This window comes from Rhea americana, unplaced genomic scaffold, assembly GCF_003343005.1.
Source record: "Rhea americana isolate MKP2758 unplaced genomic scaffold, rheAme1 scaffold_70, whole genome shotgun sequence".
In the NCBI taxonomy this organism is placed as follows: Eukaryota; Metazoa; Chordata; class Aves; order Rheiformes; family Rheidae; genus Rhea; species Rhea americana.
Genome location: NW_028186868.1, coordinates 335,463 through 359,339, shown reverse-complemented (window position 1 = coordinate 359,339; position 23,877 = coordinate 335,463). Strand labels below are relative to the sequence as shown.

At 39.2% G+C, this 23,877-nt stretch overlaps 1 protein-coding gene across 2 annotated transcripts in view; it reads right to left on the bottom strand.

Moving 5' to 3' along the window:
• LARGE1 (LARGE xylosyl- and glucuronyltransferase 1) overlaps positions 1 to 23,877 on the bottom strand; it is a 288,083-nt gene that overhangs the window by 3,478 nt on the left and 260,728 nt on the right. For both annotated transcript variants that reach the window (XM_085321682.1, XM_085321683.1), the window contains 4 exons: positions 19,523 to 19,686; positions 14,831 to 15,109; positions 8,113 to 8,259; positions 4,141 to 4,336 (listed from right to left, as the gene is read on the bottom strand). In XM_085321682.1, coding sequence (XP_085177808.1) covers positions 4,141 to 4,336; positions 8,113 to 8,259; positions 14,831 to 15,109; positions 19,523 to 19,686 — 786 coding nt within the window. The remainder of the gene's footprint in view (positions 1 to 4,140; positions 4,337 to 8,112; positions 8,260 to 14,830; positions 15,110 to 19,522; positions 19,687 to 23,877) is intronic.

The following is a 23,877-nucleotide window of genomic DNA, read 5'->3' as shown; positions in this document are numbered from 1 at the left end:
TAGCTGTGAGTGCAGAGAGTAAGAACCTCAAGCATCCATGCAAATGCATGCTTTTGTCCCTATAATTTATCTTACACTGGGTGCTGGAGTAAGCTATAGTCACAAAAGAACACCTTGGGCTATATATGTTACTTTGTCTTTATACTAACATACCTACAGCAACAAAACTGTTTGAAAGTATGTAGAAATCTGCAATAAAGGGAGAAGGTGCTATCTTTCATAGGCCAAGTGTGAAAAGGGACATGCTAATTCCATATATTTTGAGATGCTTTATGCAAATTAGCTTCTCCTTCGCAAAGTATGAGACACTGGGGTAATTCTTCCTCTCCTCTGAAACTACTTCACTGATTTTATAGTTAAGTCTGACCAAGATTTCTGATAATATATTTTGTCATTTAAAAATGGTGGTTCTCAAAGTTTTACTTTCTYCTGTTAAGAGTTGTTCCATTTTTATAACTATGTATATGATCATTAGAGCAAAGCTAGAYGAAGACTTGATTCTGCAGCAAGCTGTAAGGGCACTAGTGTAAGATTAAAAAAGAACCAGGTATCTGCTCCTACAAGGCATTAGGAAGAAAAGGGACTTGAATCTCAGTGTTTTGTAGCCAAACTAAGTGCCTTAACCACTCAGGTATCACCTCTTTCTTCGTACGAACTTTCAGAAAGTCTGAGTTTGGATGGGATGCAAAGGACAAGAAACTTTGAATCCTCCAAAGACAGAATTCCCGTGGTCCTTACCACTCTCTACTACAACTGTTGCATTGCCTCTTCAACCATGACTGTACAAGATAGTAAGCAGTGAAGGAAAAGCCACAGATTTCCTCCACAGCATGTTGGCTATAACGGAAATGGTGCCTAACTTTGCCCACTCCAGTTACTTGTAGATTAAGGGATCTGTGCAGAGATACAGAGTATCTGTAGCACAGAGGCAGAGTATTGTAAAGTATTCCCTATATTTCTATAAAGAAATTTATGGGTGAGAACACGCTTGTAATAAACGAGAGTGCTCCCATCTTTATATTTCTCTTCACTTAACAAAATCCGATCAACCTGGAAGAAACTCAAAACTGCTGGGTCATGACACTATTAGAATCCAACTCTTCGAACAACACTGCTGGAAATGAAGCAGCTAATGCTGCAGTGYTGTCCCAGAGACATCTATGAAACAGTAGTACATGCTGGACAGGCAGGTGCAGATGCAGTTTTTTGGCTGCTCTTCATTATGGGAGTCCTTGTACACTGCTGGATAGTGCTGAAGTGGTAAATCTTTGTGTCAAGTGACAGTACTGTCATATTTAGGAATGGGACCCTCCAAGCTTCTGTTTGTGACAACATGCATACAGTAAAGGCAAAATAATGTGATGCTCACGTGCAGAACACCTTTAGCTTGGGCAGATTTAGAACTAATGGGGAGCCAAACACAGAAACAAAAGCTAGCCTAGCATGGTGGAGTGAGGAGAGCAAATATAAGCAACAAACGACAAAATACATCTCCACAGATTCTTAATGTCTAGGGCTGAATCTACATCTGAAGATACATTTCCCTCATACAATCTTTTCCTTTCTTTCTGTTTGTATGTCAAGTCTACAGCCCTGCAGGTCAGGTCAGGTCTGTGTTCTATAGGGTAAAACATTCAGCACTGCAGTGCTCCCATCCCTCTAAAAGGCCTTCAGCCACATACATTGTTCCAAGARCTTAATGGTCTGCTGCTAATAAGCCCCTTTGAAAGATGTTGGACTGGAGTCCTGGAAAAGGGGAAGCTCACAGGCTAGTTTCACAGTCACTGGAAGAGTGGGGAAAGGTTTTGAATGGCCCATCTCTATTATAAGGAAATATCTCTTCAGAAAGCAATGCACTTGCTGGAAGCTCTGGCCCTACCTCACAGGTTATAAATTCTTTAGACAGACACTGCCATTATCTATGTATTTGTACAGCATTCAGCTCAGTGGACATGTGCATGCCCTCAGAATAATAATTACAATTATCCCTGCACTGYCTGCTGCTCTGAAGGACAATAGCCACACAGGCCCCTTTAATGGAGGTTCACACAATCCTCTTGATGAATGCTGGAGTTGTGAGGAGCAGTGAAATAATTCAGCTGAGAAGCTACTCTTCCTGCTGATAATGGAGCCAGCTGAGCAGCTGCAGGATCCTGATCTGCAGACCCCTCGAAGCAGAGGAAGGTCTTGTGGGTGCTCAGTGTTCCCTCTTTTTAGGGAAGAGGTGTTGTCAGATTTATACTAAATCCCCTCTGTTAAGTTAAGGAGCAGTGAGACAGAAGAAACAGAAATCAGGAGAATTCGGGATCAAAATTCAAAAAAGGAGGAGCAGCTGGGAGACTGAAGGAAGACTAAACAAGTCTCAGTTAGGGGCACATCTTAGCTAATTACAAGGAAAACAGAACAACAGGATAGTATAGTAGAGTCTGGGCTCGCACAGGGAATGCTCCTGGTAYTTCTTGCCATAATAGGGGAAGGTAGCTATGCAATTCCATGCCTCCTCCAGACTGAGATTCTGTAGGAGACTATCCTAGTACTCCCATTACTACAGACAGAAATTTATTTTCAATACCAAAGTGGTTTTAAGACTGGAAAAGTTGTAAAAGCAATCTCCCAGAATCAGTACCAGAATGGCTAATTAAAATAGCTGCTATGATCAACTTTTGAAAAATCTGAATTCTTCTGCATGAGTCTGTATGCTGGGCAAAACAGTCTCTGAATGAGTTAAACTGTGAATGCTAGATGAGCAGCCACTAGAAATGTAAGCTGTGTTACCCAGATGAACAAATATTTAGTATTTATAGTGGCACTCTCCACTTTGAYTAGTGTTTGGAAAGTGCACTGGAAAAATTAAAGTGCTATAGTTGAGCAAAGTATTATTATTAAGGATAATACAGTAGACTATTTTTGTTTACTCTCCAATCATTTTTTCTCAACATAAGTAGGTGAAGATTCATTGGGAATGCCCTTTTGCAAACAGAGGTGAGTGGCAGCCAGCCCAATGGGACCATGTGATATCATAAGCAGAAGTAGAAAATATTCCTTCCACATTGGTGCCTGCACACAGATACACTGTATCCCCATCCTAAACTTAAAATCTCCCAGTAACATGCTGCASTGCTTGTGCTTCTCAGCTCCATGCAAATTGCTAAGGGGTGAGCAGAGAACGATCAGCTGTGTCCTAGACCCAAGTTCTTATTGCAGAAGCTAGCACAGTGGATTGTAGCTGGCCAAAAATTACRGTTTCCAGTTAGTATGAGATGCTACTAGTTCAAAAACTGGGATCAGTCCACAATGAACTGAAACAAWACTAAAATACATATATATATAAATAAAGAAAATGCCATGGCCAAGACCCTGCTGACTGACACACTGGTTAGAACAGAAGGGACATGCAAAACCAGCCATTTCAGCGAGCATCAGTATTGGGCTCCCACAGAGTGATAATCACTTCCAGTCTCCAAGATGTAGGGCTGTGGCAGGGACMATTGCAGCTCTGAGAGCTCTGGTGCCAGTCTGGAACTTTCTATGTTTCCCTGTATTTTTTATTCTTATACATTGTGCCCAGCAGCTCCACCCTAGAGCCACAGAACCAACAGGCAAATAGCCCAAAGATAAGATACCTGGATCCTTTAGGGTCTGCCACACAGCCAGAGATCATGAAAATGTAAAGTCCTTGGCATTGCGGAGATAACATTGTAGATTCAGGCCAAAAAAATGAAGATGCTCACCTTTGATTCAATTTAAGATTGTTTTTTTGAAAGCAGTTGGGACTAACCACGTTTGTGCAACTAAAAAACTTCCAGCAAGCTCTATAGCATGCCTCGTAGGTGATGAGATTGCCAACGAATGCTGCAATACTCCAGTASGTTGTTAGGGAAAAGGAGAGCACAGCAGGAATAGTACCACTCTGAGACAACAGATTTCTCAGCACTGATAAATGAATTCACTGAGACACTGTTCTTCTTGCTTGACAAGTACTAAACTGGGTGTTCTCAACTCAAGAAGTACTCATTAAAGATTTCAGTAAGGCCAAAGGAGCAATTTGGTGATACAAAATCTGAATCTATTCCACAGAACATGGATATATTTAACTAYGCTGCTGCCCCTGGGTAAGATATGGAGAAATTGTCTCCTCACCTGTGCATCCAGTTCCATGATGTGAGCTACTTTGTTCCAGCCAAATCCAACAAACCGCCTGTCATATTCAGGGCAGTCCTTCCTCACGACAACGTATGGCTCGAAGTCTGCTTCCCACTCAACGCGGTAGGGGGTGGTGGCTGTTCGCCATTTGGCAAAGTTTGTTGGTGCGTGCCCTTTTGTCCAGACRTGATACCTTAAACAGACATTAATGGCATAGACATGGGGAAGCAATTAAATAGGAGGCATCTTGGCAAGGCTTCAGAAAGTTACTTGCTACATAGAATGCTCAAAAATAAGGACATTAACTTGCAGTTCACATCATCATTTTCAGGACACATTAGAGGCAATTTCTAGGACTATTTCCAGCAGGCTTCCCAGACTCTCTATGTGCTCAATGCTTAAACACTTGTAGTTGGTGAAGGATAGTATGAAAAAGCTACCTAACACTAATGCTAGTGTGAGAAACAATTACAAAGTACACAGACAGTTCATCTGCTCTAGCAAGTGCTGTCTGTCTTTCCTAGCAACCAAGTGGCTGTAACAGTACTCTAAAATTAGTACGAAATTCTGCAGTTCAGATAAGGCCCCTGATAACTAGCTATTTCTGCAACACAGTGACATTCATGGTCTGTTTGATATGTAATTTTATAAATTGTATGAGAGATACCTGCAGCTCTGGATAGATGGTCCCTTTTATTAATTACTGTTATTATTATAATAGGAGCCAAAGTGCCTAATTAAGTTAATAAATAAAAGACTACATAAAGGCTTTCTGCTGTACTTTTTATATTGTGGGGAGTGCCTACGTGATCCAAAGTAAGATAATCAATTTGATTTACAGAAAAAAAATCCTTTTATAGTTTGTTAATCTTATTTGGACCGCAGCAAGTCCCTTCCAAGCACAGCTTGAATCTACCCCATTATTGTCAGTGTCAATGATTCTCTGACCCACTTACTCTTCTTACACCTTCCCAAAAATCAGGGAGACAGGCTCTTTCTGCACAGATTAAATAACGAAACAAAGGCACAGGAGGCAATCTGTACTACAATGCTCTGAGATGTGTAACAGAAGGGGCAAAACAAACATCCTGCCAGTGCATAAGGTAAGGTACATTGAATTCACAGGGATGACTCATATGCTAAAAGTGGAGAGATTTAAGCATTAACTATTTACAGAATTAGGACCTAAGGCAGTATTTCAACCCCAGGAACTCTGATGATAGCATTTTAAGCCTTCATTGCTCAAAACAGAGAGGTAAAAGCCACAGCCTAGGAGTTTATGTTTTGGTTGTATATTCGTATAGCTTATAACTGGAAAAACAGAGAACTGGTTCAGTTTCTCTGACTCTCTTTGTTAACAGACTGTGCAGGAGGACAGAGATATCAAAACAGCAACGGGGACCCAAGTAATTTGTGTTCCTTTGAAGGCTGCATTTCTACATTGTAGAAAGGTTGCATCACTTTCAGATATCTGACTTGTGGAAGTTTCGTCTTATTTTCTACAGCTACTGTTTCTTTGTTTAAATAAAATTTCAAAGCTATAGTAAACTTTGTTAAAGATACCAAAATGAAATYTTTATTCTCAGAGTGTTCTTGCTCCCTGTCTTTTCCCTCAAAGCTTGATGTTTCAGTGAGAAAATGATTTAGTGAAATAAAAACATTCCTTGTTCTGTTCTCAGATGCTTAAGCATTTTGCAGGATTGTAGATGCAATCAATTAATTATTTAATCAGTTGCTGATTATGTTTTCTCAATATGATGCAACTTCTACCAACTGTGATTTTCCATGTGACTGAAAGTAGTCTCGGCAGTACAATTTGTATTTCATCAGCTACCACGCAGTCACAAAGTGGGCATATCCTCATGAGGCACAGTCACAGACAGAACCAGCAAAGCCAGCAAGACTGCACAGAGTATCCCACTGCTGTGGAGGGTTTCCACACAGCATACCTTGTCAGCCACAGACGCTCATGAGTCTCCTCCTTTTTTCTTTTGGTGGTGACTGGGCGATGTAATTGAGAGCTGTTTTGTACTTCTTAGCTGCTCAGAGGCAGAAAAGGTCACCATTTGGAAAAGAGGTGACAAAAGCAATTTCACTGAGGGAAAGATTGTAATCTGCCATGTGGTGTGAGGGACTAGGATGCTGCAGGCACTCTCAGCAATCACTGTCACAGCAGCCCTCCTCCCAGCTCACTCCCACCAGCTCAGCCTCGAGTTGYGGTGTTATTAAAGCACCTTGAAAGTGGAGGTGGAAATTCTCAGCCCAGATCACAGCTGTTACATGGCTGTTGATAGATTTGAGCAATGAAACGAGCCGAAGAAAGCTAGGGAAGTATTTGTAAAATGCCCCACATTAATATGTAAACGAACTACAGACCTCATGTCCTTCAATTCTTATTTAACCTTGCTCTGGCAAAACTCCCACTGATGTTAAAGAGACTTTTGCCTGAATTAGACTCAGTGAAAGAATCTGGCTGTGTATGTAACATGCCAATATGCTGTATAGCTTGAAGATAAAATCTGTAGTTGAAGACCACTGCTGTGCAGGCTGAAAATTTGATTGTTGATGGAATGTAGCATCAGAAGTAAAATCCTGAGGGTGTTACGTTCCACTAGAAAGATCTTTTTCTTTCAACTACGGGAGAAACAATTTTTTTCTATCAACAAATCTCTTGTTAATTTGTATTTCTTCTACTGTTAAAGAATAATTGGAGAGGGAAAGATGCTTGTTCTCTTAGTATACTTGGACAATTTTCCAGAGAGGCATGCTTCCCCAGTATCTCAGTCATCTCAGGTTTCTATTTCAAGGCAGTCCCTGGTAGAGGTAGTGTCAGAATTATGTTCTGCAGGACCACACAGGCTATCTGTTACGATATTTGCATATAGCAACATGAAGGAAGGGTTTCTGCTGGAATGACAGAGATGTATAATACAGGGAATAGGAGAAGTGTGAGAAAAGCTCTAAGGTAAGGAAAGGATGAGAGAGGCAAAAAAGAGCTCCTTTGGCTATAGTAGTCAATACTACACCAATACATTTTTACAGTTTTTTCATCTCTAGATCTCAAAATACTGTACAAAGGAGAGGAGAACATTGTTACCTGCCTTTCACAAATGGGGAACAGAGACATAAGACAGTAAAGTAATTTTCATACCATCTCCCAGAAGAGTAGTAGTGGAGCTGAGAAGAGAACTCAAGTTTCCTAAGCTCTTTCCYGTGCAATACCRTAAGGCCGTATTATACTCTTCCTGTCACTGTAATGTTTAAAAACATCTACTAATCATACCTTTCCGCACATTCAAGAGAGTTAACCCTTGGTAGTCACATTTTAAAACTGAAAAATAYGTGACAGATAACAGAAGTGACTTGCTCACAGTGCCAGGAGGAGCCTACTTTAGAAAASAGCTCAAAATTCAGGTGTGCCTGGCTTCTCAACTTACAGCAGAGCACACTGTTTTATTTCTGTATTAAGAAACTCTATTTAAGCAGCTGTTTCATACTTTAAAAGAACACATGATAAGCCTGCATTTATTTTCCCGATTAGTCAGTAAGGAGGTGAACCAACAAAGAGAGAGAAATTATTTTTGGACACATGAGTGATACAGCTATCTGGATAATATTTGACAGCCAAAGAACAAATTACATGCACACAAGCGTAATGGTCTTGCCTGATTTGGCAGTGCAATAAGAAATAATGAAAATAAAACAAATAAAATTTAACAACTGAAGTCCTGAAGTAGTATAATACTAGAAAAAATACTGAGCATACAGATGGAATATATCCACATATGATGCTGTTCACTGCCTCGCTATGAAAGGGGGGAGGGGAAATCAAATACATTTCTTAATGGAGCTAGCTAGCTAAGAGAGAAAGAGAGAAATTAAATATTCACAGAACARAAAAAAAAAAAAAAAAAAAAAAAAAACTTTAGAGATAATTACCACAGGTTCAACAAAAGCACTTTCTGCTACCTGAACGTGAAGAGGGTTCCCATGTCCAGCATAGACAGCAACTCTGCTTTTGACTTGGGGAAGGAGAGGCGATAGCGTAGAGTCTCGAAAGCAGGTACAATGAGAGCTTTCTTGGTGTTGGCCAAGTCTAACTGAATGACAGACTTCCTGGCAGAGAGAAACAACAAATACGAACAGGAAAATTTTAACTCAGAGAAATTACTTGGCTTTTCAAAATAACAAGTAGAGAACGTATGGTTTAATATTGTAAATGTGACTGTGGCTTACATTTTTCCCCTAAGTTGTCTTGTTCTCTCCCCCCCCCCCCTTTTTCTTAATCTACTGCTTTAAGAACAACTAGTATAATACTTTTCAAAAAGAGTAYGGTATCTGAGAGTAATCAATGCTACCAGCATGTCCAGGGCTGCAGAGAACTAAACTATCACTGGGTACAGCCAGTTAAGCACTCCTATAAGAAGTTACATCTGTCTGTGTTATTACAGATTATGGGAAAGAGCTGCCCAGTCAATGGCAGTTCTGACAAAAAGGCATTTGTCCAGAACTCAGGGGACTTTACAAGAGGAGGAGCTGTGCAGTGTGGTTATACTTCAGCCTAGCCATTGTCTGTGCTTGGTGAGCCATCACACTTCCTTTCAACCTCTGATTTAGAGCTTCGCATGTCCTGAGAGGTGAGTGTAAACTCCTTTTGGACCAGCTATTTGTCCACAAAAACACTGGTTGCCACAATRGTCAGTCTTTGTCCCAAGGCAAAGCATAGATCTATTGCAACAGGATGTGATGCAAATTAGCAAAAAACATAAACTAATAGAATTTTTTAAAAATTATTATTGTTATTCACGCATACCATAATGTCCAGAGATCACAACTCATTTGTGCTCAGCACTGTACGTAGGGCAGAGAGGCTGTTCCCTGCAGAGCAGAGCTGTGCACCGAGTGCACAAAGACACTTTGCTCTTTGCCTTCTGCTGCGAGTTGTTCAGTGCCAAAACTGTTACAGAGCGTGTGTGCGCATTCTGCATTTTGCACCATAGGGCCTCTCTCTAGACAGGGGCCATAAGGTGACTGTGGCAGGAGAGCAACAACAACAGCTTAGCAATCTTATGCACTGCCCGCAGAAGGTATTCAGCCTTTTCTTTCCCCACAGAATAAAACCCAGAGAGGAGAAAAAGAAGTTAATTTTCATTCCCAAACTGAATCTTACTATGCTTGCCATTAGAAATAACTCTGTCTTGATCTTCCTTTCATTATCCTTATATTTCATAAGAGAAATYTCCCTCTCTCCTCCTGTCAAAGTCAGTTCACCTTAACAGGATTCATTGTCCTGACTTTTATGTCACTGCAACAAGCAATCAAGGATAATGCTGACGAGCAACAAACTCTCTACTGCCTTTTAAGATGAAGGAATTGAGATCACTGTCATAATGCCAGAAAGGACTGAAAAACCACTTTTCTAGGCCTAGAATACCTAGAATTCATTTCTATTGCCATCACGGAAGAACAGGGTTATTCAATAAAACTTGAACTTTAGTGAATTCATACCAGTCCTATGGGCTTGTTCTATAAAAATAATCTGTTTTCAGTGACTTATTGGAAAGTTTGCATTGTTTAAAGAATCACTGCCACATTCCAGTGAACTTTTCACAACTGAAGAATTTTAACAGCCTCTTATTATAAYTTTTCTGTACTTTATCCACTATCTTCTCCCTCACCATCACTAATGGCCAAGGTATCTGCATGTAAATAGATGACTCCTTCACAATCAGCCTCCTCGACCTTCCTGAATCACTGAGCAGTGCCAGCATCCAGACTTGATGACATTCCTAATGATTCTTTCTCTTTGCACCTTCTCTGCAAGCAGTGCATGCTAATGTAGTTTCTCTGACAATATCTTTGTCTTTCTGGACTTCATTCAAACTGTCAGCTTTGAGCTATGCATTTTTGGGCATTCATTTCTAGGAAGCAGCAGGTGATGTCTGCCGTGATGCTCACTGTTCAGGTTCTACAAGGAAACAGCAGCTTCAGTCTGTGGTGTTGCTATCTTTTTATCTGATGGCAAGCTCAAAAGTCCCAGGCAAATGTCAAGGTCCCATTGTGTTCAGCCCCGTGCAAAGAGTTGGAAACAATCCTGCCCACAAAAGTTCACAGTCAAATGTAGGACAAAGCTKAAGAAGGTGTACATATCAAGGGTAACAGCAGAGACTGTGAGGTGGAGTAAATTGTGGTGAAASTAGTGTTCAGCATGACTCATTTTGTAAGATACGGTACAAAAGCAAAAAATGATATGGATATCAATAATCCTTGCTGCACACTCCCTACTTCTATCAACTGCAAGTTTAATATAGGTGTCAATGGCAGAACTGGRTATTGGAAGAGTAGATGACAGTACCCTTATGAATGAAAGTGAAAAGAAGCGTGAACAGGCAGATATATGAGACTGAAATCACTGGCACAATCAAAAGTGAAGATGAAAAGACAGGTAAGTGGAAAGAAGTAGATATCTCRAAACAAGATGCTTGTGGTGGATGTAGTCAAACACAGAGAACTGGTGAATGTATTTCAAGGGTGCAATAACATAGTGTGATAATCTATGCAGAAATAATTTCAAGTGATACATGACTATCTGAAGGGGGGGGAAATTATTATGGCCAAAGTGGAGGGGTTCACCATAACTGAGCTGAGGCTTGCGACAGGCTCTGTGAAGAATTCCAGTAGCATGGATCTCCAAGTAGAAGAACAGCGTGCTTTTGATGGGGGCCAGATGACACAACAAACTAAAGTAAGGGGAAGAAGGAATCAGCAATGACATCCGGACGATGATGAACCTCAGTGATAAAGAACAGCAAAGGCCATGTTAGATGTGGTAAAGGCAGGGGGGATTTGGTAGAGAAGAAAATTTCTTTCATTTCCTTTAATGACCTTAGCTGGCAGTTTGGTCCTTAGCTACGCAGAAAACATGATCATCCACATGGAAATGTTAGTAAGATGGACTGCATGTATAGCTCAGAACATACTTCTTTCAATGTTTTTGATCCTTACTAGCTTGTAAATAAGAGCCTTAAATCCTATACGTAAGCCAACCCAGAGCAGCATGGAAAGCTGAGTTTTACCTCTTCTTGCCTGTTATCAACCAAATATTTTTCAGGGATCAATTTTCCAGAGTCATCATCCTAATTACAATCTAATCTCCTCCTGTCAGAAACAACTTAGTTTTTACTTTTCTGTGGGATATWTTTTTACCCTGTTTGTTTGAGGTGCTTTTTGCTGGTTGATTGGTTCTGTGGTCTGTGGAAGAGGAAAATTTCCACTGTCAGTGTTGAAAAATAGGTGGAATATAACGTCAATAATTTGGTTACTTTGCAAACCAACACTGGGGAAACTGTTAGGGCTGTTTTTTGGACTCAGTAATATAGTTTCAAGGCCGATTTTTCCTTATTTATCCTTTTCCTTAAGTCCCAAAGTAAGGACTTAGGGAACTCTGTGACTTTGTGAAGAGCTTTCTTTTTGCTAGTGTTGTCCAGGAAACTGTTTCCCAGGCATCTTTGTGTTCAGACCTGATGTATGTCACTCTGACACAGGGAAGGTTGGGCTAAATTTCTAATCTATTAATACATTCTATTTTTTTCATGACATAGAAGAAATAATCTTAAACCGCAAGAGTCTCCTYGGAGGTTGAACTAACTCCAGCATGTTGACATCAGTCTTTTTATCTTCACATTCCTTTCCAAAATTTAACAAATAATTCTCCTCCCCATGTGGACATACAGCAATATCATCCCCATTTTTGGAGGATGGGAAAGCTCAGACAAAGTTTAGCAACCTAATCCTAAACCCTTGAATTCAGGAAAAAAAAAATCAGTCCATTAATTCAAATCGGCTTTCATCATTTGGACCCTAATTGATCAGTTCAAGAAGAATGTACAAAGCAGTCACAGAGCTTGTGGTAAGAACTGAAGAGCTGTCAGTCCAGTGTAAAATTGATTAAAATATTCCTTGTTTCTGCAAAAACAATGAATGCATAACCTATGAATGTACCCAGTGAATTAAAAAAAAAAAGACACAACATGAAGCCTGTCTCTTCCTGAGATGCTGAAGACCAACTTCACAATTCACATCGGAAGGAACAGGTTAAAAAAAAATGTGGCTAGAGTTAAGATACAAGCTTCCAATTCACGCTAAATATGTCACTGGAAGCAAAGGCCCTATTTTACACAAATGTATCAGGAAGGAACTTTAATACTAGCTGTGACAACTGTAGATACTATAAAGAAACAGCCTGTCTAGTTATTTTATAAAAACCTTTAGGATGACCTACAGAYCTTACATATAGCAATCAGAAAGAGCCTTTAGCTCTGTAGCAGTGACAAGATGACCTCAGTAATTAATGACTAAAGGTGACAAAAGACTTCTACTCAGCACAGACCACAGAATTCTCCGAGTTTTGTAAACAGGAAATCTTTAAATGATGCATTTCTTTCCCTGTGTACTTTACAGAAGAATAAGGTGGGACAGAAAGAGGTTTTGATGGACATTAAAAGCATTGAAATGGCTTTACTTAACAGCTGTGGTAAAGCTCTGTCTGAGTGCTAGTAACAGATTATACATAGAGTGACAAGTAACCATCAGCTCCTCCTTCAAAAATGGATACAACCCTTCACACACAAGGCCTTCAAAATACATCAAAAACATCTTTCAAAATYCCTCTCTTTCTTGGAATGTTCTGTAGATACACAATCTACAGTATATGTAAACCAGTAAACTAGCAAGTGAGGACTTCTGTAACTTGTTCTGTACAAAGCCATACCTGAAACACCACACTATTTCTATTTACTTATGGTTATTCTGTCTGAGAAAATGAACATGAAAATGTGCCTTTCTAAAGAATAGTTGCTAACATTCAGATAGATAGCACTAATCAGCTATATGCAGAGTCAATGCAGAAAGATACGGGGTATTAGTATTTAAAATAATCTCACAGCATCCCCTGCTATTTTGTTCAGAAAAAAACCATTATTTAAATAGCTACAAAAGATTCTTGTCCATACACAAAAAATCCAATCCCTTTTTAAAGAGTTAGTACTAGCAATTTCAATATTCTTGGGTAACAGAGGCTCACAATCAGAGTTAAGCTGGTATGAGACTCACAAAAAGACTTGTAGAGTCACACAAGGTCTCAGATGCAACAATTTTCACTACAAATCTGTTTTCTTTCTGAACGGCATCAATGGGTAGCATCACTGTTCATTTAGTTCTATGATTCATTATCATCATCCGAGAATAATTTTCATGGCTATAATATTTCAAGTATATTGTGGTACATCATCCTGTCTTCTCTCCTCTCTTCCTCCTTTAAGTATTGGCTCCCATCAGTGCACTGTGAAGCAGCATGGAGGAACAAGTTGCTTTTTTGCTAATACATGCTAATATCAACAGACTATCCTTACTGTGCTCAGCATCAATCTGAAGAAACGTATCCTATGGAACAGTAACATAAAAGAACAGAAAAGCTAATAACAGTAGTCCCCATACATATCCTGAGAYAGTTACTTCGTGGCAGGGAGAGAATTATTTTGTAGTTTTCATAGCCTAAATCACAAAGAAATATCCCTAAAGTAAGTGAGAAACAAGTTGACAATTGACTACAACTAAAATGGTGTTATTGGACCCCAAGGTCTTAAACGACATAGTGAATTTGGCCCAGTGTATGAATGTAGAAAATGAAAAAGGCAAATAATTTTTCATATGAGGTGAAATGAGAGAAAGAAGAAACTTAGCTGCAAGCCTGAAACAAAACAATTTGTCCATAAGTTTAGGATACAGGAGGGTATATCTCTCTTTACACTTCAGAAATGCGCAAGTGCACTATGCAGTTAATGGAACACCTACAGGCAGACTCTCACTGGAACCCTTTAACAAATTTAAACAGCAATGAAATGCAAAACTGGTAGGGATTAAGAAAATGAAATCCTCTTGTCTGGCCACAGGGCGTCCTCCTTGCTCTATTCTTTGCCCTCAGATGACCAGCCTCTGTAAGAGGGAAAAGGTCTTTATTAAAAGAAGCTGTGTCAAYGGATCAGAGGACTGTAGTTTGCTCAGCCCAACCTGCTCACATTCTTTATGACACAATACACACYGAAGTTACTCTTCCCATTTTCCTTATACTAATTATTTCGCTTTGACAGGTGCTGGCCCTGCAATCATATTATTGAGCTGATTAGAATATCACTCTATTTTCAAGGTATGGAAYCAGATTAAGCATGTGTGACAGGGACAACAAGCTCAGTAATGTTTTGCACGCTTTCTTCCGTCACCCACAATGAGAACCAGGCATGTTTAGGGAAATTGCCTGGTTCACATCTCTGCTAATATAGGATGCTATCGCACATTTAATAAGCTTAGTCTGGTTCAGTTTTCAAACTGATTCTTCTGCCGCTGTAAGAGAATTATTCTGATGGCTAACAGAGCTCCCATTTAGATCTTACTTTTTCTTTCTTAATTGTATTGCCTTACTTCTAGTTACAGCCTCTTCTTCTACCCTGAAAACTTTTGCCCTTTGCTAAGCACTGTCACATCAAATATCTATAAGATGTTTATTAGGTYCTCTTTCAGACCTGGTCAAACTGCATTATTCTGAAATAATGCATGTGTGTGTTAGAAGGGTGGGTGGTGGAARGGCTGGAAAAGTGGATGGCAATGGGAAGCACTGTACTGTCTTGCTTACCTGAGGTACTCGTAGAGTCCATACATGGGCAAGAAGTCAATGTCAGAGAGAAACATGTATGGCGTGCTGATATGCTTCATGGCCACATTCCGCAGAAGATTAACAGGGTAGAACTGGCCCTCCTTGTACACAATATGGTATCCAACATTGTGGCGRCTCATAAGGACTTCTGAGCCCTGGGCATAGCGCAGAAATTGCTGAGCTTCTGCATCAGAAAGATAGAGTGCCAGGCTGATTGGACCTTCCCAGTGTTTGCAGATAGCTTCAAGCATCTGGAGCCTGAAAGAAGAAGGGAGAGAGTAAGAAAAGGATGTCTCCCAGTCTGGGACTCTGCCTGTGATTCATCTGATCAAATACAGATAGCTATATCTAAGCGAGACAGATTGGGGTCACTCTATATCCTGTGGAAAGCAATAAGCATCTCTACAGCACAATTCATCTCATCTAAGTCGATGTTTCTCTCTGAATAGATGAACTGCACCATAGATACGGCTATTTCTCTTCACTGAATACAAGGGTGTCTACAGCAGCCCTAGCTCAGATACAAACATAAACAATGCAAATACCTAAAGTCAAGGGAAATCATCATCACYGTTTCTGCTCAAAGCCTCAGTGCTGCAGGAAAATCCATAAGGATGACTGCCTTTGTCTGATGGGAGCTTTGAGCAGTTGCAGAAATCTGTCCATGTGRATCAACTTACAGGATAGGGGTCTTGTAATCTTAAGGAGTACCTAGGACCAAGTTTACACTGTAGGTTAAGATGTTCTCAAACACTAACACACTACAGTGCTCAACAAGCTTGTGGAGGACAAAATGTGTACAGACCCACAGACCACTTTATCTGCTGTTTATGAAAATCTTCCTTGAATTTTTGTAAAGCAGTGAGTCAGATCTTAAAAGTTGTTAGAAGTGATGGGTCAAGGGAATACTGAGTTATATGAACTCAGTATATATTTGCACTAACTAAAACAAAATTCACTGTCAGGAAAAGGCCCAGAGGATAATACATCAATAGATATGGGATTTACTATGTGTAGGGAGTGAGGAAAGAGGGAGGGAATGACATGGCATGGCCATGAAGTACAAACAAAAAACATTTCAAACAAAAACATGCTTTTAAGTACTAATTTCTRTATGTTACAGCAGTATCTACTCATGTTTCAGAAAATGACTTTTAAAGTAAGTTGTATTAACATATATACTTTCAAACTCACATTTTTGATGAAAATGACAACAAAAGATTTCATATACAAAATTAAATCAAATTCAGTCTGCTTCAAATAGTTCAAGCCTTTTGACAAATTTATACAGAACTGAGTAAAGATTAAGATATGCYACCCCAAAATACAGCAAGGACTGATTACAAAGCCTCTTCAGTTAATGTAAAGAGAAATGAACCTATGCAGCCTAGCCAGACATTCTATTAAAAATTAGGAAGAGTAGACTACACAACATGATTATCTTCTCTATCTTTCAAATCCACATTAATAGATTTTTCCTATTAATATTTATACAGAACACAAAAAAAGTTTTCTGCATCATTGTAATCAAAGAAAATAATTTCCCCCGTCTAATATCTCCCYAAGTTTTGCAGCAAAAAGGCATGATATACTCATACCAGCAAATACAAATTCTGATTTAACATTAATAGCTTTTTCCTGCATTTCTGAATGATCTTGATGACATCCAAGAAGACATAATCATTTTTTTCTTAGATATGAGATATTACMTTTACTAGTCTATACCCGGCACATTATTTTCTTTTTATCTATTATTGAAACAAAGGTTATTATCAGGCTGAAACATACAGACAAATCAGAAACACAAATCGATAAAAAGGATCTGAAAAGTATGTGAAGGCTTTAGGCTTTTTGATTGTACAAAGAATAGAGAAACATATATGCTTTTCACCTTTTTTTCAACACAGTGGCAACTTATTAATCAGGAGAATCCAATTCATCAGCACTCAGATTTAGGGCAGCCTTTCATAAATGGAATAYTTGCCTCACAAGAAATGCAACAGAATGCCTTTCAAGGACTCCAAGCAATGGACAAATAGCATGCATAATTTATTTAAATGGCACACCTGATAATGCCTGAAAAGCTTTTCACGATTTAAGTGAGAAATATGTTTTGCTGATATAGATTTCCAGCAGGGTAGCTTAGTTCCCTTCCAAATACTCCATTTTGCTGCGTCTTTCTCACTGACAAGCTCCACTTCTGTGAATTTGATACAGGGGCTACTGGGTGATGTTCCATAATCTGCACTCTGTAGCTGTTTAGAACACATTGTTTTGACTATAAAACCTAGAATTACAAGCTTCTAAGCATACCATCACCAAATAACTTTGTTTTTGTTAGTGGTCTTGTGGGATGTTTTCTCTTAAGGTCTGTTCCAGTCAAGATAATTTTACTGGAATTCGATAATATTGTGAAATTTTGTTTCCACTTTTCCTCTTAAGAATTCTCAACCAATTTACAACTCACTGTGATTTCAAGCAGTCTAATATTAGTTCCGTCTTTCCTTGTCTACATTCTGATCTTACATTTTTATARTTCTCATTTCTGAATCCTAGCTAGRCACCATGCCTTTAAAAAGACTRCCTAGCCAAAACACCCTCTCAAAAATTACATACATAGCCCTGGATGCAACCAAACCATTATTAGAGAAAATGTCACATCAGTACAAAACATGACAGTTAACCGATAACAAACAGCACTGAATGAAGTCTCCTTCAAAGCTTCTATCTGAAGATATTACTGGTGGCTCCTAAAATGCACCATTGCTTTYGATTCCCGAAGTCTACAGTATAAACACAGGTAAACCTGTCACCACAGTCATGTCTGTCTCAGCTCCAACAGGACTGGAACTAGAGACACTGAGAGCTGCTTTCTTGGCTTTCCTTATTTCAGATAAGCACTTGAATGAAAGATGCAGGGGTGTAGGATATCATACTTTGTTTATGTACATGCCATCTTACATCCGAGATGGTATGTGTAACTGTCTATAGCTACTCTGGRGGAGTTTAACAAACGTAGTATAAAGAAGACCCCAAAAAGTAAGGCAGTAACTGAAACGTGAAGGAAAACAAAAAAGCTAAACACTTCTTTGGTCTGATATTATTTATTGATTTTTGCTGAAAGAGAGTATTTCCAACTCAAATCAATAATTTWTAGCAACACACCAATGAAGCAGGAAAGATTTTTCCTGCATAGTATCAGGAGAGTTGTTCTTTCTGAATAAAAATGTGTGGTTCTGTCTATCAATAAAAACATGTGTCCCAGTGAGAATCCAAAAAGGGAAACAGATGCTCAGACTTTGCATCACTGCCAGTGAAACAGCACCAAGATGCAGCTCATTCTTTTGAATTAAATTCTAGAGAGAAAATACACCATGTGCACACACCAGCTTTACTAATTTATTGTGGCATTCGCTCAGGGTCTGGCTTAATTTATTTCTTTAGTTTTTTACTCAAAGGTTTGTGAACACTTAAGAAATGTTTCCTCAATTAAAAATCAATAGAACAGGCACTGAAGAGCATAGCAAATCATAATAGGATGTGCAGGATGCAGTGCCGAGGTACTGATGAAACAAAATAGACCTCGTTTGTGTTTATTATTGAAACAGGCTGTAAATGTTTTGTTGATCTGAATTCATCCAATCCTCCCTTGAATACTGCTGACCTTCCACTGGTGTAAGAGCAGTGGGGTTCATATGTCATGCTGCATTCTATATGGACACAGCTAAATGAAATATCAGTTGCCTGCTTACATTTAAGTAGTTCTGGTCTGTTTTGTAACCTATTCTGACAGCAACAACAATGAAGTTTGGATTAGGTTTGAATTAAGAAGCAAAAAGGAAAAGAGATTGACTAATTCAAAGTATAACTGAGTTGGTTGATTTGGAATGTACTTTCAGAGTTTCTGMAGGATGCCAACTCAGTGCAGTGGTAGGAACCAGAAAGGTGCAGGTAAGGCTTGGCATGAAACTGATTTTTTTTTCCTAGAGGAAATACCAGCATTTTAAAATTAAATTCCACTTTACATCAGAACTAAAAGTTGAAAAGAGTTAAATTAGAAATATTACTCTGAAAATCAACACTTGTATTAAAATGCAATGACTCCTCTCAAAAGGACATTTTTAATTTCACACTASCACCTTGAAATTAAAAAATAATTATTTTATATCATCCAATTTGAAATAAAAATGTTCAGTTCTCACTGTAAGAAAAAGCAAATCATTAATTGAACTTTTCTGCAAGGAAATTGTCAATGAAATCAAAATTAGCATTGCCTAATGGGGAAATACTGGGGAAATGTGACCAGCTACCACTGCATGCCTAAATCCATTGAAAATGCCTCCTATATTTTTCTAAGTTGTTGTAAAACTCCATAAACCAATAACATCTTTCAATCCTGACAGGTAACATCCTCTGTTGTTCCAATATTCAGCCTCTCAAGAACTCTGTCCACATGCCAATGTGCACTGCACAGCTAAGTATGGATATACATGTAATACATGTGCTACCYCTAATTTCAGACAGGTCTTAGAGCATGATATTTTAGTTTTCTGTGAAAACAACTTTTTGTCTTCCTGAAGCATTACAAAGCTGGATTTCTGGAAGAGTTCTTACGCTGTAAGAACATATTCATTGTCCTTTGCTTCCTGATGAACAAGAGGTCTTTCCTACCTGTCCATTGAAAGCTGAGCCACCAGTGTTACATCAGTGTTGTCAGAAGCAGGCTCATATTCGTAATGTAGAAAATACAAATGAGTGCGATGGACAGTGAAACGTTCTCGACGAAATTCATAGCATAAGTCATCCTCATCCAGCTCAGACAGTTGTTTCTGGAGCTGTAAAGGAAGAGTGGACATAAAGATATGTTCTTTACAATTCCTTGTGCAATCAAGAGAGAATAAGCAGAACTTGGGAACTTGTAGCATGAGGCAASAAGGAGTGTAAGTGGGGCAGGCAGAGTAGCAGTGATTTCCCAAACTCTAACTCCTTCAAGTCACTGGACAAGAGATTGGTTTAGCACTTGCAAGTAAACTGGTGAGGCAAACAGGCCACTGTCATGATTCTCTCTCCTCTTTCCACTTCTAGACTAGCAATGAAACTTTGAACAAGCACAATGTTTAATAATCACAAAGTCTCAGAGTTAATGCTCCAATGTGATGCATAAGGTCATTTCTTAAAAACAGTATTTCAAGCTATTTGCAGATACACAGCTCCAGTGGACAAGATTTCAGTGACAGATTAAGCTAGTACCCTGAACTGTGCAACTTCCCTTCTGCTGTCTCTGTTGGAAGACAGCAACCTCTTTTAGTGGCGTGGGACAGACAGCTGGAAAAGTAACATCTTAAACAGAACATTAGTCAAAGCCTTGAGACTTACGTATCTATACCAGTTTAATTTCACATTGAAATTACTCATTCAGCTACAGCTGACAGTATTAAGCCTATATTTTTAACAGGACTTGTGCTTCTGGATATTCAGTTTGAGAAATCCAAAGATGTCAGATTAACAAAAAAAAAAGGTATTTTTTGGCTCCCCTGCAAATCAAGCCCCTTCAAAGTCAAAATGGACATCTCAAAATAAAGTACTCCAATCATGACTCACTTAAATATGTAGTTTTAAGAGAATAAAAGTTCAGCCCTCGGAAAAGAAGAGAGATAAAAATTGACCAACCCTCTATATTTCTGGCTAATTCTATTCCTGAACTGAAAGATTTTAAAGACAAACAATTGGCTGGATTATTTAAAAGGCATTTTAAAAAGGAAAAWCTGGGTATCCCTGTTGTAAAATGTCCCAGAAAATATAATGAGGGTAAAAAATATTTACACTCTTAATACGTCAAACTAAGCTCTGTTTGAGTTGCTCTAAAATGTACATTTTTAATAAAGRTATCATTTTTATACTTTATTTCTTAGAAGTATTCAATAAGAAGGATAAAATTATCTATTAACCAGAAAAAAATAAGAAAAATATGTTATTAATGTAAGAATTTTTACAAGTTTTGACAAAAATTACAATTCACTTTAATTGTTTTGTGAAATAGTTTATGAATTATATATTTTTAGATTTAAAAAATCTTATTTTTTCCTGTTCAAAATGATATAAAGTAATAGTTTATGACACTATTTTTAAGAAAAGAATTGGAAAATATGAGAGTTTCTTGTTCTAATACTATGTCAAGAAGAAAAGCTCTTGTTCTTGGAATTGTAAGCATAATGGTTGCCATCAAAAATAATGCTTACAGMTGAATGCTTTCCTGTGAAGCCTGATGGAATAATTCCCAATATTTTCCTGCATACCACTCTTTAATCTTTTGAATAACGGAAACACCTCCTTTGATTTCAATGAGCTTTGGATCAGCCTGTGGTTCYTCCTTTCTATTGCTCTACATAGATCTTAAAACAACCCCCCAAGAGGGATGTTTTCAAAAGGATGACAGTGCAAATCTTGACAAATCTTTGCTCAAGTAAAACTTCAATTGAAATCAAGGTTTCTCTGGGTGGAATAGAAATCAAGAGTTCTTTTACGTCCTGTTAGAGTTTCATTAATTCTGTTTTATAAATCATCATTCAGCTGAGCCCATACTTCATTCTCCAAAGCACGTTCAGTCTTTGAATTAAACCCCGATATTGACAATGACTAGAAAGAATATTTTACAATTTCCGTKTCTTCCTTGAAAAGGGCATTAGTAGGCCCTTATCAGAATTATCAATCAACCTTAAGTTTATATGGTTAAGAATACAGCAAAGYAGTTTTAAAGAATACCTTGCTGTCCTGCTTTACATAAAAACAGCCAGGTTAGAAGTTTATAATTGCACRGCAGCTATTAACTGGGCAGTCACTGAATAATTATTGGAGATGCTAAAATGGTATAAATACTTAACTAAGAGTCATAGAATAGTATTTTGGGCTACATTATGGCTTTGAGCACAACCAAGCCTTGTTGGGGGAAAAGGAGGAGACAGTTTCTTCGAGGCCCTCTATTTTGACTGTGAAACCACAAACTTGCTGACAGAGCTGAAGGAGAGCAGCAATCTAGTATAGTTATAAGATATAAGATAATAGTARATGGATTTTCCATATTAACAACTGGTTGCATTACTGGTGTTGGCAATAGGGTTTTGGTTTCTRTGATCATGGGACCCTGTTTGAAGATCGACAACCGAYGGGGAGAGATAGGATCCCCATCACTAAGCAGGACATACATTCAGTCTTTACTGCTAAGGGCAGCCCTCAGCAATCCCACACTCTGGAGACAAGAGAGAAAGTCYGGAGAAAAGAAGATTTTTCCTTGGTTGAGGAGGATCGGGTTAGAGATCTTCTAGGCAAACTTGACACTCACAAACCCATGGGCCCCAACGGGATGCACCCACGAGTACTGAGGGAGCTGGCAGATGTTATTGCTAGGCCTCTCTCCATCATCTCTGAAAGGTCATGGAGAACTGGAGAGGCGTCTGAGGACTGGAAGAAAGGTAACTTCACTCCAGTCTTCAAAAAGGGCAAGAAGGAGGACCCAGGAAACTACAGGTCAGTCAGCCTCATCTCCATCCCTGGAAAGGTGATGGAACAGCTCATCCTGGATGTCATCTCCAAGCATATAGAGGAAAAGAAGGTGATCAGGAGTAGTCACATGGATTCACCAAGGGGAAATCCTGTTTAATCATCCTGACTGCCTTCTATGATAGCATGACTGGCTGGGTAGATGAGGAGAGAGCAGTGGATGTTGTTYACCTTGACTTCAGCAAGACTTTCGACTCTGTCTCTCATAATATCCTCAGAAGTGTGGGGTAAGCTCAGGAAGTGTTGTTTAAATGAGTAGATAGTGAGGTGGATTGAGAGCTGGCTGAAAGGCAGAGCTCAGAGGGTTGTCATCAGCAGCACAGAGTCTAGTTGGAGGCCTGTAGCTAGCGGTGTTCCCCCAAGGCTCAGTACTGGGCCCAGTCTTGTTCAACTTCTTCATCAATGACCTGGCTGAAGGGACAGAGTGCCTCCTCAGCAAGTTTGCTGACGATACCAAACTGGGAGGAGCAGCTGATACACCTGAGGGCTGTGCAACCATTCAGAGAGACCTGGACAGTCTGAAAAGTTGGGTAGAGAGGAGCCTCATGAAGTTCAACAAGGGCAAGTGCAGGGTCCTGCACCTAGGAAGAAATAACCCCATACACCACTACAGGCTGGGAGTCGACCTGCTGGAAAGCAGCTCTGCGGAGAAGGACATGAGAGTTTTGGTGGACAACAAGTTGACTGTGAGCCAGCAATACGCACTTGTAGCCAAGAAGGCCAATGATATCCTGGGGTGCATTAGGAAGAGTGCTGTCAACAGGTCAAGAGAGGTGATCCTCCCCTTTTATTCAGCCCTGGTGAAGCCACATCTGGAGTACTGTGTCCAGGCCTGGCTTTAGGCAATTTGCCTTGGTCCAGAAAAACGTGTAAGCTCACAAGCTGTCTCACTGATGCTAATCGCATGATATGCGCAAAGTATCTAGATCAGCACGCTGAGTGCTTCTCTGGATTACGCACTGTGAAGCAAACAGCTAGTCCATGCAACCGCCACTTGAGACCTGCATGGTCGGGAAAAACTGGTGCCCAGAAATCTTCAGAGGATAATTAGCCGGCTACTTTTCTCTTGTTTCCAATTTATTTTAAGGATAATACTGTTGCTGTTGCATTTTTTTTTTTGATATTTTCAAGTGAAATTCTTAGAGCTACCAAAGCACAATGGAAGACAATTTCCAAAGCTGAATAAAGAAGCAAACCTTGCCTTTCTTTCCTCCAGACCTTCCAAAATCATATCCTTAAAATACTTCATATTCAAACACATATCTTTTCTGATGCCTGACAACAACAGAAAGTAGAGAAAATATTACAATGTGAATCCTCAAATTCTAGGACAACCTCCTCCCCCTTTTCTTTCTGTGAAGAATGGTCCATCTTCACAACATATCTGAGCTTAACAAAACCAGTGTATCTGCTCTCCAGTTTGCCTAATGTTTGTTAAAAACATAAGAGGGTAAAAGACGAGGCAGAGA